At 37.9% G+C, this 16,633-nt stretch overlaps 1 protein-coding gene across 6 annotated transcripts in view; it reads right to left on the bottom strand.

The window, feature by feature from the left end:
* Positions 1-16,633, bottom strand: part of CATSPERE (catsper channel auxiliary subunit epsilon) — a 168,353-nt gene that overhangs the window by 139,534 nt on the left and 12,186 nt on the right. For 3 of the 6 annotated variants that reach the window (XM_058430493.1, XM_058430489.1, XM_058430491.1), the window contains exons 3-7: positions 11,880-11,953; positions 11,519-11,588; positions 9,690-9,757; positions 2,002-2,055; positions 1,028-1,052 (exon numbers count right to left, since the gene is read on the bottom strand). Coding sequence is in view for 4 of the 6 variants with exons in the window: in XM_058430489.1 (XP_058286472.1) it covers positions 1,028-1,052; positions 2,002-2,055; positions 9,690-9,757; positions 11,519-11,588; positions 11,880-11,953 (291 nt within the window). In the remaining 2 variants the exon portion in view is untranslated. Of the gene's footprint in view, positions 1-1,027; positions 1,053-2,001; positions 2,056-9,689; positions 9,758-11,518; positions 11,589-11,879; positions 11,954-16,633 lie in introns of those variants that run through there. The other 3 variants (XM_032136925.2, XM_058430490.1, XM_058430492.1) reach the window with 3 other exon arrangements.

Here is a 16,633-nt window from a genome sequence, read left to right as displayed (position 1 = left end):
AGGTCTGTGAGTGTGTGTACTAGCAGCATACACACATATATTTTCTATAGGCATTTCTATGTGTTTTGAGTGAGAAGGAGGTAATTCTGCATTTTTTGAGTCTGTAATATATATTCTACTTCTGTAAGTTCTCCTATATTTTCTATGTATCTTAAAATTCCTTAATTACTGATAATATTATTTCTTGCATTTGAGCATTGTTATAGTTGTAGTCTCAAAAAATAATTCAGTAATATCAATGGGATTTGGAGTAGGAGTAGTTACGGGCACATGAGCTTATTCAATCATCTTGATCCACTACACACAGTTTATCTTTTTTTACTACTTCTTTTTTTCCGGTAAGTTGCCGCTTTTAGAGACTTATAATATCTATATAGAGGTGTAATTTCCAAATATTATAACCTTATTTCAATTTTCAACATTTTGAATATATCTTTCCATCATACTTCTAATCATCCTCTATTCCAGAATTTTAAAACTTTTTGATCTTAGGACCCCCTTCATACTTTTAAAAATTATTGAGAATCCTACAAGGCTTTTGTTTTACGTGGTTTAGATCCACCTGTATTTACTATATAACAAATTAAGATTGAGAACATTTAAAGATAATTTATTTATTTTCAAAACTATGGTAAATCTATTATATGTTAACATATTTTTATGAAAAATAACTATTTTTCAAAAGAAAAATATTAAGAATGGATGCTCAATATTTTAAAAACTATCTTTAATATTTGTATTAATAAAAGACAGCTGGATATTCATCTCTGCTCCTTCAGCCAAGTTGTTGGTGAAAATTATCTCAGTAGAAGTAAAAGGGGGAAAATCCATCCTTATGCAGATAGGTGGTTGGAAAAAGGTGAACCTCATGGACCTTCTGAATGGGTCTTACAGAAAGATATACTCTAAGCAAATATCATTGCAAAATTAGTTAGAAAAATTCCTCATCTGGTAAATATAGAAGATAAGAGAGAAACAATATAGTAGTGATATATGAAGGCTATACAAAAATAAAAAAATATTTTACCTGGGTAAAGTTGTTAAAGAAATGTCTGCTTGGAAAAAGAGGAAACATATTTTAGTAAACAGCCTGTTAAACATGAATTTGAATATTCTACTTTCAAGATACATGTTTCTAAACCTTTGCATATTCTCTTTATATTTCATTACAGTATATAAAATTAAAGGCTAAATGTAAAAACAAAAAAATCACGTGTCTATTTATCAATATCATTATTGATTCTCATTTGTCATCACAGAAGGCTGAGTGGCTTAAATCTGCATGCTTCCTTAATACTGCAAGTTCACAGAATCAAAACTTCATGATTAATCTTCTTTAAAATGTTGATATTGTCATTCTACATAAAAAACCCTACAGTCTTTACATGTTATAATTTATGTCAAACAGAAATTTGTCTTTTAGCATGACAAATCCTTCCCTCACCAGCCCTGAAAGGAATAACAGGCCGGGCCTGGTGGCTCACACCTGTAATCCCAGAATTTTGGGAGCCCGAGGCGGGAGGACTGCTTGAGCCCAGGAATTTGAGACCAGCCTGGGACACATAGTGAGACTGTGTCTGTATTTTTAATTATAAAATAAAAAAGGACTAATATTCATTTGTATGTTTAGTTGTATGTTTTCTAGAAAGTTTTTTTTCACTGTAAAATTACCTGCATATTTTTAGCATATATCATCTCTAAAAGTCAGTGCCTCATGACTATGTCCTTCCATTTGCTGATTATTGCAGTGTCTAGTACGTTATCATGCACAAAACAAAATGAAAATGTTTTGGGAATCAGTAAATGAGTATGCAGTGAGTTTCTGAGACCATATAATGAATATTCTATTTCATGTGTTCAATCTGATATGTTAGAAAGCTGCTGAAAATAGCTACTATAAATCTTAATAGGTAAACTATGCCCAGAGTTCAACACAGTCCAAGGTTGATTAAGAAGACCCCGGCTCCAGGGCTGATACCTTCGGCCTTGTGTTATGCTTACTTGTCAGAGGCACAGGAAAGAAGAACTGAGTCACCGAGTGAGTTACCAGCGTATCTGGAAGGAAAATTTGAAGGCAAAAGGAAATACTTGTAGATAACAAAAGAAAGCCTTTGGTATTAATACAGTAACCTTGTAGAGGAGGAATCAGTGTCAGCTGACATTAAAGTGACAGCCTCAATTTCCATGGAAAGACAATATTAGCAGCATTCTGCTGGGTGTTTATCAGTTCTCTTGGCTTTCTTGAGTTAGTGCATGCACAGGCTGAAGTGTAGAGTTGAGAATAAGACCGAAGAGAAAACCCTGGATTGAATTGACATTTAAAGCAAGGACAGATGAGAAAAAGCCAAAGAAAAAGAGTGGGAAAAAACCATTATGGAAATAGAACATAGTGGTATTAGAGAGTGAAGGAATGAAAGAGTTTCAAACAGAAAGTGATTCTCAGAATTAAATGTGGTATAGAAATTAAGTATTACAGTAAGAGGATCAAAAAAATCCCATCGAATTTGGCAATTACCTTCAGTGACTTTGCCACAGCAGTTTCAGTAGATAGAGAGATAGTAGTGGGATACAGTGATGAAACAGAGAAATGTCACAGTGAACTTGGGAAGGCTAGTTTCAGCACAGCTCCATGGATCCTTTTTCCCCTTTTTATTCTCTATTCTAACCCTTGAGAGACAGAGAAAGAAGAAAGCAAGAGAGTTTGGATGCTAACATGATACTTGGTCATGAATTCTTTCTAGTGTCAGAACTCTGGTTTGGGGGCAGAGTCAATAGGTGTCCAGAGCCTGGGGAAAGAGGCAGTGCTTAGAAGGGTCCTGTACTCTACTGTATTTATCTTGAAATTCTTAACAAATTTATCTTTGAAATTATGTTTTGTAAGCGAAATGTGATGAGACAATGAAGCATGCACTGGGGATTAGGGGTTTTGGCTCCCGTACAGTCCCGCCTCCTGCTGCCTCTCTGCCTCCCTGGGATGGATTATTTACCCCTGATTCCCCTCCATGCTCTGGCACCTTGGGTCCTGACCAGCCTTCCCCTCCTTAACCCCTGTCCCACAGGGTGCTTCTGTCTTTGACCTGGGTGAGGGCCTAGGCTCAGGTGTTGGGGAATTGTTGGGGTAGGGCAACTGCACACTGCAGTGTCCTGGAGTAAGGCACAGCCGCGGCTGTCCCATGCTGGCTGGCAGCACCATGGCGTGATGCTGGTGATGATGGCGTGGCTTACTCATCTTGGCAGGAGTAAACCTCTTGCCTCCCCCTAATCCAGGTATCTAGCATGGCCCAGCGTAGAGGCTGCAATACCCTCAGGGGTTGTCCATCTGCCATGGGTTGAGGTGGGAGGCCCATGAAGGGAAGACACATGGCTTGACTACCTCAGACCCCTCCACTGGCTGGGCATGATGTGTAGGTCTATTGAGAAGGGAAATCTGGCGGCTGGTGGGCTCTGCACATGCTGAACCACCCACCAAGTAACTACGAGGGTCTGTGCCTGGCCCACGAGTATTTTACACGCTGAACCACCACCAGGTGACTAGGAGGGTCTGCACCTGGCCCACGAGTATTCCTTGTCTAAGGGAGCATGACGTTAAGTTGCAAATAAAAAACACCATGACAGGTAATGAGAGTGACTATAGGAGAAAAAAGCTTTATATCTGATAGCTTTAACAGTATTTTCCCCCTGTTTTTGAGCAAGAGACCCCCACACTTTCATTTTACACCAGTCCCCACAAATTTATGTAGCCAATTTTGGAGGTAATGATGCAGAAATGGCAGAAGAGTATAGTAATTTCCTGTAGGTGAAAGGATTTCAGGGATTACAAAATGTAGACACAGGCCTGGTGTGGTGGCTCCCAGTGCTTTCGGAGGCCACGGCAGGAGGATTGCTTGAGGCCAATAGCTGGAGACTAGCTTGGGCAACAAAGTGAAACCCTGTCTGCACAAGAAAAAAAAAGATGGAGCACAGTGGTGTGTGCCTGTAGTCCCAGGTATTCAGGAGGTTGAGGTGGGAGGAGTGCCTGAGCCCAAGAGTTTGAGGTTACACGAGCTATGATTGCACTACTGCACTCCAGCCTGGGTGACAGGACAAGATCCTATCTCAAAAAAAAAAAAAAAAAATTTAGACACGGATAATGAGATAATTAGTGAACTGAATGAAACATTTAAAAAATAACCAAGAATGAATCACAATGAGACAGAAAGGTGGAAAAAGTTGACAAGATTTTAAGAGTCAGGAGGGACAGAATTAAAAGGTGACATACATTTCTCTTAAGAAAATCTAGAAAGAAAAAAAAAGAATGAGGGAGAACGAATATTTAAAAAGATAGGCCAGGCACAGCCACTCATGCCTGTAATCCCAGTACTTTGTGAGGCTGAGGTGGGTGGATCACCAGAGGTCAGGAGTTCAAGACTAGCTTGGCCAACATGATGAAACCCCATCTCTGCTAAAAATACAAAAATTAGCCAGGTGTGGTGGGGGGCACCTGTAATTCCAGCTACTAGGGAGGCTGAGGCAGGAGAATCACTTGAACCCATGAGGCAGAAGTTGCAGTGAGCTGAGATCATGCCACCTTTCTCCAGCCTGGGCAACAGAGTGAGATTCTGTCTCAAAAAAAAAAAAAGAAAAAGAAAAAGAAAAAAGACAATGTGAATTTTCCAGAATTGATGAAAGACACCAGTATTCAGATTCAGGAACTGCAATACATCTCAAAAGAAATATGCAATAGTAAAACACCAAAGATAAGGCAAGATGTTAAAACAACCACAGAGAAAACACAGATTACCTAAAATGGAAAAACCATTTGAAAGACAGCCGACTTACCAGCTGAAGTCGAAGCTAGACACAAGAAAAAATAATTTTAAAGCATTGAGAGAAAACAGCAAGCAACCTATAATATTCCCAGAGAAATGATTTTTCCAGAGTGAGGATAGAATAAAGACATTTTCAGAGGCACGAATACTGAGAAATTTAATCACTAAGAAATCTTCCCTGAAGGAACCCTTAAAGGCTATACTTCAGGAAGAGAAAGTAATATGAGAAAACACGTCTGAGAATATAAGCATTGTTGACCAAAGAAACAATAGGTCTGTGGATAAATCCAAATAAATATTGACTGAAAAATGTCCAATATGAAGGATAGACAAACAACTAGAAAGCACCAAAATGATGGTAAGGAGTAAGCCAAAAACCGGGAAGGGAATATTTGGAGGTAAAATTCCTACTAATTCTAAAGTTTGCAACACCAATTACTGGTTCATGTCCTCACCAGAAGTGGGTGTTATCAGTGTTTTTATTCTTCAATATTGTGTTGGCTATTTAGAGTCTTTTGCTTCTCCATATACACTCTAGGATGTGTTTATTGATATTTATAAAATAACTTGCTGGGATTTTGATTGGGATTGCATTGAATGTATAAATCAAGTTGGGAAGAGTTGGAGTGGGGTGGGTACTTCTACTATCACTTGTCAAGATTTAAAAAATACAGTTATAGTAATAAGGATAATATAGTTTTGTTCAAGTATGGACAAATAGATCAGCTGAAAAGAATAGCCAGCCCAGAAAAACACCCATGCATACATGGAAAATTGATATGTGAAAGAGAAGATATTCTGGATAGATTATGCATTAAATGAGAAAATTAATTATTCATGTAGAAAAAATAAAGTGAATTCCTATTCTAAGCTTGTGCAAAAACTGATTCCAGGTGGATTAAAGTCCTAATTTTAGAAGAAAAAAACATAAAACTTAAAAAAAAAACAATATAGGAGAAATCCTTATGATCTTGTAAGTAGGAAGATTTCTTAAATAGATTTTAAAAGGCATAAACCCACGAAGGAAAGGATTAATAAATTTATCCACAATACTAAAGACCTCTCTTATCAATAGGAGGCGTGGAAAGTAAAAATCTGCATAAACTGGGACAGAATACTTTCAATACGTATATATAAGTGATAATGGAGTAGTAATTAAGACATATAATGAAATACTGTAAATTATTATGAAAATAAAAATAACTCAAAAGTGGATCAAAATACTTACTGAATAGAAAAGAGAAGAAAAATTCCTGCTGAATAGACAAAAAATACTCAATGCATCAGTAATCAGTAAAATGTAAATAAAAATACAATGACATAATTTCGTACCTAGTAGACTGGAAAAATTAAAAGGTCAGACAATTTTAAGTGTTGGTGAGGATACAGCAAAATGGAAACTTTCATGTACTACTAGTGTGGATATAAAATTGGACATCTTTCAAAAGTTACTTAGGCATCACCCAGTAAAGTTGAACAAATGCACATCCTACCTTTAGGCAATTGTACTTTTAGGTCTCTACCTTAGAGAAACTTTCATTTATATGCATTAAATCAGTACTACTTCCCCAACTATAATGCACACGTAAATTACTATAGAATCTTCTTAAAGTGCATATTATTATACTACAGGTCTGGAATGAGGCCTGACATTCTTCACTTCTAATAAATTTCCAGGTGATGTCAGTGCTGCTGATCCTCAGATTACATTTTGAGTAGCAAGATACTATGAGGTATGTTCAGGATCATTCACAGCCTCATTTGTAGTTGTAAATAAAATGCATCAGCAGAATGAACAGAGTCATACAATGAAATACCATAGAGCAGTCACAATGAAAGAACTAAAGATTCTTATTTAAATATGGGTAAGTCTCAAAAACATAATTTTTAGAGAAACAAGCAACTCATGGAAGAATACTTACCATATGATTCAATTTAAATAATGTTCAAGAACTGACAAAACTAAACAATTTATTACAATCAAACATAGTCGCTAAACTAAAAGAAAAAAGCAAGGAATCACTCATTATATGATATTTAGGATAAAATAACAAAAAGACAAAAAACAACATCCAGGATAGTGTCTAACTCTTGCAGGGTGAATAGAATGTGATTGGTAGGGCATAAAGAGGTGTGATGTTCTATTTCTTGATTTGGGTAATGCATATGTGGGTACTGATTTCATTACTATCCTTTTTATTCTTTATGTAATCTTTCTAGCCATTAATTATTATTATTTTGTTTTTATTTTTATTTTTTCTAGAGATGGGGTCTCACTCTGTCATGGAGGCTGGAGTGCAGTGGCACAATCATAGCTCACAGTAGCTTTGAACTCCTGGGCTCAAGCGAACCTCCTGACAACTTTTTAATGTTTTTTGTAGAGACAAGTCTTGCTGTGTTTCCCAGGCTGGTCTTGAACTCTTGGGCTCAAGCAATCCTCTCACCTTGGCCTCCCAAAACATTGAGATTACAAGCATGAGCCACCACGCTAGGCCTCATTCTTATTTTTAATTGATATTTTTACAGGTGACAGACTGAAAATTCTTACAATATATATTACAGAAAAACTCTTAGCCCCTACGGAGTTCTCTCTTTTGGACTAACCTGCCCCCTGGATAGGTGCTTTTCCTTCTGTTCTTACTTACGTGGAGAAAACGTCTAGATCAGGGTAGCCTGGAGGCCCACCTCTTTCAGCCCTAGCTCTCAGGTCTTAATGTGTGTAAATGAAATTGGTAATCCATTCAATGCTTCTTGGCAGATGTCCTAGTTTGGGCTGCTATAACAAAAATACCATAGACTGCGCGGCTTTAACAACAAACCTTTATTTCTCATAGTTCTGGAGGCTGCAAAGTCCAAAGATCAAGGTGCTATCTTCTCACTGGGTCCTTGCATGGTGGAAGGGAAAAAGGAACTCTGGGCTCTTTTGTAAGAGCACTAATCCCATTCATAAAGACCGTACCCTCATGATCTAACCAGTTCTCAAAGGCGTGACCTTCAGATACCATCACATCGGGGATTAGGTTTCAGCATAAAAATTTGGGGGTAAATGGGGTGGGACACAAACATACGGTCTTATTGCAACAGATTATCTTCTCTGATGGTTCCCAAGAGCTCTACTTGGGAGAATAGAAAGTAGCCCATTTGGCCAAAGGGGCAGGTCCTTTTTTACAATTCAACTCTACCAGGAATATTTTATTTTTATTTATTTATTTTGAGATGGAGTTTTGCTCTTGTTGCCAAGGCTGAAATGCAGTGGCGCGATCTCAGCTCACTGCAACCTCCACCTCCCAGGTTCAAGTGATTCTCCTCCCTCAGCCTCCCGAGTAGCTGGGATTACAGGCGCCCACCACCACGTCTGGCCATCTTGTTTTGTATTTTTAATAGAGATGGGATTTCACCATGTTGGCCAGGCTGGTCTTGAACTCCTGACTTCAGGTCCACCCGCCCTGGCCTCCCAAAATGCTGGTATTACAGGTGTGAGCCACTGTGCCCGGCCTATTATTTTATTTTATGAGACAGAGTCTCATTCTGTCACCATGCTGGAGTACAGTGGCATAATCACAGCTCACTGTAACCTTGACATAGTAACCTCAAATTTCTGGGGTCAAGTGATTCTCCTAACTCAGCCTCCTGCGTAGCGGGGACTACAGGCATGAGCCACCGTGCCTGGCCTCTACCAGGATTTGTTATCCCCAAACTTGCCCTTGTCTATTTCTCAACTGGTTCAGAACCCATAGAGGAAAAGCTGGTGATTGGGATTTCTGAAACTGCCAACAAGGACAGAAGCCTGCCAGTTTCATGAGTAGCAGAGACTCAATCCTCCCTGCTTCTCAATAAGACTCCGGGAAAGTGGCAGTGCGTGAGAGAGGACTGGGTTAATGTGTACTCGCGGTGGGGCTTGCTGAAACCTCGGTATTATTAGGACTTAGAATCTAGCTCAGGATGTCCAACCCAAAAATTCCACATAAACTGCAGAACCACCTGACTTTAAGGAACTGCGTGGACCAGGACAATAAAACTATCAGCAGCAACCATGCTTTACTGAAGACATGAGTATTCTGATTGGTTCTGCCTGGATCGTGTATGTGCCAAGCCTCAACTAATAACTGTAACCAAGGAAACGTGGGTTTGTAGAGTTAGACCATATATGTCACAAGAAATTAACAATAGTATCACAGAATAGGGAGGAATAGTTTACCCAAGGGAATAAACGTGAAGTGGATAAAAAGAAATAAGTATCTTCCAGGCATCTTGAGGTTAGGATCCACACCCTATAGTTCCTTACATCCTACACAGTGCCTGGGATGTTGCTGTGACTATGATGCTAAAGCATATTCTGAATCACTGATACTTTTTTAACTTATTGAATGATTTTTATGCAGTTAATTATGTAGTTACGTACCACTTTTTCCCTTCTTATATTCAGCTACCTCCATTTTGTCATGAGTTTGAAAAGCTATCCAGTACAAAGAAGGTATTTTTGAAATGCATATAATAGGAGAGCCTGCAGATTGAAACACCAGGTTCAAATCTCAATGCTGTCTTTTAGTAGCTTTGTACTTTTTCCAAATTGTTTAACCCATCCATGCTTATGTTTCCACATCTATAAAGACTTACATTTGTGTGGTTATTATAAAAATTAAGAAAGAATTTATATTAAAACACAAACATGCAGACATAGTGTGTGCTCAAATAGTGGTTGCTCTTATTTTTACTGTTTGTTCTTCAGTATTTCTTTGGCAGTATATTTGAGAATAGCTTGGTTGGTGAATGAAGGTTGTATGGAAACTATAATATAGATAATCTATTTGTGGTTAATTAAAAGTTGAAGCTCAATATTCTGTAAAAGCATAATTACCTATTCAGTACTGCATTACTTACCTAACTGTATAGTACCACAGAAAGCAAGTATGAGAACTTTCCACAAATAAATAGCGTTCTTCTTCATCCTAAAAGAAAATGCAGAAGAAACTGTGATATATTAACATTAAATCAAATGCAAATATGGATACAGGCATAACAGTCACAGAGGAAGTAAGTTACTTATCTAAGATCAGAGGAAGAAGAATAAATTTCAGAATAGAATTTAAATATATATTTAAATATATATTGCCATCTTTATCATTTTTGTTACATTTGTCTTCCTCACTGAAATACAATTCAAATAATTTTCTCATTCAGTGGGGTAATTTTGCTCCCCAGGGACTTTTGGCAATGCCTAGAGATGCTTTTGGTTGTTACAACTGAGTGCTTTTCAAAAGTCAGATGTGGCCTGGTGCAGTGGCTCACACCTGTAATCCCAGCACTTTGGGAGGCCGAGGCAGGTGGATCACCTGAGGTGAGAAGTTCAAGACCAGCCTGACCAACATGGTGAAACCCCATCTCTGCTCAAAATACAACATTAGCTGGGCGTGGTGGCACATGCCTGTAATCCCAGCTACTTGGGAGGCTGAGGCAGAAGAATTGCTTGAACCTAGGAGGCGGAGGATGCAGTGAGCCTAGATCGCACCATTGCACTCCAGCCTGGGCAATAAGAGCGAAACTCCATCTCAAGGGAAAAAAAACAAAAAACAAAAAACAAAAGGAAAAGGAGTCCCTTACTTCCTCATAAATCGTTTTTTTGTTTTGTTTTGTTTTGTTTTTTTTTTGAGACGAAGTTTCACTCTTGTCCCCCAGGCTGGAGTGCAGTGGTGCGATCTTGGCTCACTGCAACCTCCGCCTCCCGGGTTCGAGTGATTCTCCTGCCTCAGCCTCCTGAGTAGCTGGGATTACAGGTGCCTGCCACCATGCCCGGCTAATTTTTGTATTTTTAGCAGAGACGGGGTTTCATTCACTATGTTGGCCAGGTTGATCTTGAACTTCTGACCTCAGGTGATCTGCCCGCCTCCCAAAGTGCTGGGATTACAGGCATGAGTCACCGCGCCCCGCATGAATTGTGTTCTTGAAACTGGCAAATACTCATAGACTCAAAGAGACAAATTCAAATATGTTTCACTTCATAAGGATTGAAAAATGAATAAATATTCATCTGGCCTCTCCCACATCGCTCTGTCTACTTGTGCCTTGACAATAAAGCTTTTTTAATTAAAGAGAAGTCCCAAGCCTCAAAGTAAAGGCAGGATTGGTGACATGGTATCTGTAGAACCGCAGCTTGAGGCACACTTGTGTGGGAACATCAGCTGTGAGGTATGTAGCCAGTATTTTGTTACTAATTACTAAAATGCCAGTGTCTTAAAATGCTTTACTTTGTCTTTGGGTGTTTTTGGTAAACTAGAGAGGTTCAACCTCATTCTAATGCATTTGCATTCTCATGTTTTCTTCAGTTGAAGAAAATGCAGTGGAGTAAAAATAAATCTGCTAGAAATTACTCTTAATCCTAGCGTTGTCACAGGAGTGTATGACAGGACACCTACTCATCTGAGGTCCTATTATCATTAAGGTTGTGGCTATGAACTTTAACATACTTAGTAATAAAAAGACTAAGATAAAAATGCATATAATTTTATAATTTAGAATTTAACATGAGATATATCTAAAAATTGACACACTGACAATAACTTTAAAATAGGGCTTGTTTATAGTTAACAATTAATACTATTTAAAACAGGTTAAATTAGACTGAAAAGCTCAAAAGAAAGGCAAAATAAAATGTAACAGGGTAACAGGATGATTATTCAAGATTTAATAACATATCATTAAAATCAACTTACTGGGCCGGTAACAATTGGTTTTATAGCATGAACACCAGGTGAGGAACAATGCAATTCTGTCGTGGGTGAGCTAGTGTTTAAAAAGATGGGAAAGGATAATTATAGGTGCATATGATATTAATAAAATTCCCTTACTATTTTTTAAGCCTAAAAACTTCAATTGTATGCTGATAAGAGATATTTTTAAATATTTGCAATATTTTACTTCTATACTATATTCGACCTGATTTTGTCTTGCTTTTCACATCTACTTAATGAAAGAAAATTTATATTAAATCACAGCCTTGAATCTGAATGTTCACATTATATGAATGAATTAAAAAATATACACATACATTGATATTCATGGCATAAATCTTACCTTTTATTTAGCACAAAACAAGTTTCTGGCACATTCCACTCAGTAAATAATGTTCCTTCATACTCTAACTTAATCTAAAAAAGAAAACAAGAGTTCAAACAAAAATTATGATTCAAAATTTTCACCTCAGGGTTCAGTTGTAGGATTCAATTTTCTGGGTCCTAATTATTTAAAGAAAGAATAACTAAAATTCAATTCCCTTTAAATTGTACAAAGTAATGTGACAAAGAGAAGGTAACTTAACCCACCTGGGACACTTAAGCGGTCACTCCAAAAAACTGTAAACTTTTAATTTTATTTACTTCAGCAATAATCCATTGGCTGGGCGCAATGGCTCATGCCTATAATCCTAGCACTTTGGGAGGCCGAGGCAGGCGGATCATCTGAGGTCAGGAGTTTGAGACCAGCCTGGCCAACATGGTGAAACCCTGTCTCCACTAAAAATACAAAAATTAGCTGGGCATGGTGGCACGCGCCTGTAATCTCTGCTACTCGGAAGGCTGAAGCAGGAGAATTGCTTGAACCTGGGAGGCAGAGGTTGCAGTGAGCCGAGATCACGTCATTGTACTCCAGCCTGGGAGACAACAGCGAAACTCCATCTCAAAAAAAAAAAAAGAAAAGAAATAATCTATTAAGTATCTAAGAAGGGACTGACACTCTGGAAGTTTCTGGGGATTAAAAAAAAAAAAGACGAATGAGAAATGATCCTTCGCTTAAAAACAAGTCATTTTTAATTCTGAGATCCTATTATTTATACATTACTGACTATTAACATAACTTTCATCATCTTTTTCTTATTTCTAAAGCTACTTTTTTTCCTGCCTCTCTATTCTTTCATTTAGAAATTCTCTTTCCCCTCCTGAAGTATACCAATTCACTTTCTAACACTGTCAGTCTTAGTTTCAGCACTGATCCTCTTCTTCAGCCAGAGGTGGAACTCAATTTTACATTTTAATATTTGTGACACAAAATTATATACACATACATAATACATGAAAATTGCTTTGGTGTTTTAACTCGGAAAATGGAGATTATAACAGGTGGTAAACCGTTTCATAGATTTGACATTATAGGATAGTGTATAAGAAGAAAAAAGAGAAAAATACATGAGAAGATGCAACGTAACTTTGAAATATAATAAGCAAATTTTGATAGAATTGCTAGAAGAAATTTCAAAAGCCATAAATATAGTGGTAGATTTTATAATACATTTTTCTCAAACTAAATAAACTTGGGGAGAGGAGGGAAAGGTAGTCAATGACTTAAAAAATATAATTAGTAAGTTTATGGTATATATGTTAAAACTATGTACATTCCTAAAGTTTTTTCTTTTTACTTTTTTTTAATAGAGACAGGATCTCACTATGTTGACCAGGCTTGTCTCAAACTCATGGCCTCAAGAAGTCCTCCCACCTCAGCCTCCCAAAGTGCTGGGATTACAGGCATAAGCCACTGTACCCAGCCCCTAAAATTAAGCAATATAAAATATATACATCATTTGCAAGCTCACATAGAACAATTACCAAAATTGACCACATTTACAAGGAAAGTTTTAACCAACCTTGAAGAATTACTATCACATATACCATGCCCTTTGATATTCGTGAAGTAAAATTAGAATTTCTCATAAAGTTAGCCAGAAAAAAATCCTAAGATATTTGGAGTCTTTAAAAAAACAAAAAAAAACTGTACTTCTAAATGATTCATAAGCAAAAGTCATAATGTGAAGTATAAAATGTTTATGAATAAACAGTAAAAGCATTTAATATTATAAAAATTTGTGGTATGGCCGTGGTATGGCTCACGCCTGTAATCCCAGCACTTTGGGAGGCTGAGGCAGGCGGATCACTAGGTCAGGAGATCGAGACCATCCTGGCCAACATGGTGAAACCCTATCTCTACGAAAAATACAAAAATTAGCTGGGCATGGTGGCACGTGCCTGTAATCCCAGCTACTCGGGAGGCTGAGGAAGGAGAATCGCTTCAACCAGGGAGTCGGAGATTGCAGTGAGCTGAGATCGTGCCACTGCACTCCAGCCTGGCAAGACAGCAAGACTCCGTCTCAAAAAAAAAAAAAAAATTGTGGCCAGGTGCGGTGGCTCATGTCTGTAATCCTAGCACTTTGGGAGGCCAAGGCAGGTAGATCACTTGAGGCCAGGAGTTTGAGACCAGACTGGCCAACATGGTGAAACCCTGTCTCTACTAAAAATACAAAAATTGGCCAGGCATGGTGGCACATGCCTGTAATCTCAGCTACTCAGGAGGCTGAGGCAGGAGAATCGCTTGAACCCAGGAGGAGGAGGCTGCAGCGAGCCAAGATCACACCACTGCACTCCAGCCTGGGCAACAGAGTGAGACAAAAAAAAAAAAAGTCTCTAGATAAGATAATTCGAAAGTGAATAAACTCTGTTTTCAGTGTAAGATGATAATAAAAGGACAATAGAGAAAATCCCCCCAAATAAAAGGAAGGATATAAGAAAGAGAAAAAATAGAAATTTATAAAAGAAAACAAATTGAAAGAGCATTGGGAAGGGGCCTTGGGGATGTAGTTTTTAAAATCTATTTAAATTTCCTAATAAACACAGAAAGAACAATTAGGATAGTCCCCAAAAACACTGGACAACAATCAATAATAAAACTCACTTAAGCCCAGGAGTTCAAGACCAGCCTGGGCAACATACGGAGACCCCTCTCTATAAAAAATTTAAAAATTAGCTGGGTGTGGTGGCACACACCTGCAGCCCCAGCTACTTGGGAGGCGGAGGTGGGAGGATCGCTTGAGTGCAGGAGTTAAAGGCTGCAGTGAGCTGTGACTGCATCACTTCACTCTAGCCTGGATGACAGAGCAAGATCAAGACCCTGTCTCTAAAAAAAAAAAAAGAAGAAGAAAAAGAAGGGATTAAAAAATGATTAAGCGATTTAAGAGTAAGCGACAAATATGAAAGACAGGCACAGAAAATCCAATATACATATATCCAAAGATCCTGAAGAAGAAAACCAAAATGTTTGGAACACAGCAATAACAGTAAATATAATCAAAGAACAATAATCTTCTTATAGTAATATTCTATAATTAAAGAGTAATACATGAAATTAAAAAACTGGAATGAACATAGAATAAGGTCATTGAAAGTAGAATAAAATCATTGACTAAAAAATATGGGAGAGACTGAAAAAGGAAAGTAGAATAAGATCACTGCCTGGATGTTAAGCAGTAAGCTGAGTGCGGTGGCTCACGCCTGTAATCCCAGCACTTTGGAAGCTGAGGCGGGCAGATCATGAGATCACGAGTTCGAGACCACCCTGGCCAACATGGCAAAACCCCATCTCTACTAAAAATACAAAAAATTTAGCCAGGCTTGGTGGTAGGTGCCTGTAATCCCAGCTACTCAGGAGGCTGAGGCAACAGAATTGCTTGAACCTGGGAGTCAGAGGTTGCAGTGAGCCAATATCATGCCATTGCACTCCAGTCTGGGTGACAGGGCAGGACTCCATCTCAAAAAAAAAAAAGGAAAAAGAAAAGAAAGAAACCAGGCAGTAAAAGAGTAAATAAAAGAGCAGGACACCAAAGATGTTCAAAAGGTATAAGCACAAAGGTAACCACTAAAGCAAAAATACAAACCTTTCTAAATATAGAAAGATAATTTTTTTAAAGAAAAGAATCCAGCAGAGGAAGAAACAGTAAATATAACACACCTAAGATAAACTAATATGAGAATTGAGACCAAAGATATGTTATATAATTAAATGTGAATGGGCTTAACTCACACAGCAAGACCCAATACATGCTGTTCGAAAGAAATACCAGAAGAAAAAGTGACCCAGAAAGACTAAAGTAATGAGAGAAGACCTTGGTGACTTTGGGTTTGCCAACAACTTCTTAGATACATCACAAAAAGCACAAATCAAAACAAAAGTTTGATAAATTGGACTTCATTAAAATTAAAAACTTCTGCTCTGTAAAAGACACTGTTAAGAGAATGAAAAGACAAGCAACAGACTGGGAGAAAATATTTGCAAAGTTACTCATATCTGATAAAAGATTGGTATCCAGAATACACAAAAAAACTCTTAAAACTCAACAATAAGGAAACGAAAACCCATCTTTAAAAATGGGCAAAAGCTCTGAACAGGCACCTCACCAAAGATAATATACAGGTGACAAAGATATGAAAAGACTCTCCACATCATATGTCACTAGGGAACTGCAAATTAAAGCAACGAGATACCACAACACACCTATTGGAATTGCAAAAATCCAAAACACTAACAACGCCAAATGCTGGTGAAGATGTGGAGCAATGGCACTGTCATTCATTGCTGGTGACGATGTAAAACAGTACAGCCATCTGGGAGGACAGTTTGGCAATTTCTTACAAAACCAAACATACTCCTACCATATATCTAGCAATTGCACTTTTGGTATTTACCCAAATGAGGTCCACACGAAAACCTGCCCATGAATGTTTGCAGCAGCTTTATCTATAATTGCCCAGACTAGGAAGCAACTGGGATATCTTTCACTACGTGAATGGATAAACTACGGTACATCCAGACAATACAGTATTACTCAGTGCTAAAATGAAACGAGCTATCAAGCCATGAAAAGGTACGGAGGAAACTTAAATGTGTATTGTTAAGTGAAAGAAGCCAATCTGAAAAGACTACATACTGTTTGATTCCCACTAAATGACATTCTGGAAAAGGCAAAACTATGCAGACAGTTAAAAGATCAGTGTTGTAAGGGGCTGGGG

This window comes from Hylobates moloch, unplaced genomic scaffold (genome assembly GCF_009828535.3).
Source record: "Hylobates moloch isolate HMO894 unplaced genomic scaffold, HMol_V3 SCAFFOLD_18, whole genome shotgun sequence".
Lineage (NCBI taxonomy): Eukaryota > Metazoa > Chordata > Mammalia > Primates > Hylobatidae > Hylobates > Hylobates moloch.
The sequence above is the reverse complement of the archived record's forward strand: the minus strand, read 5'-3'. Positions and strand labels throughout refer to the sequence as shown.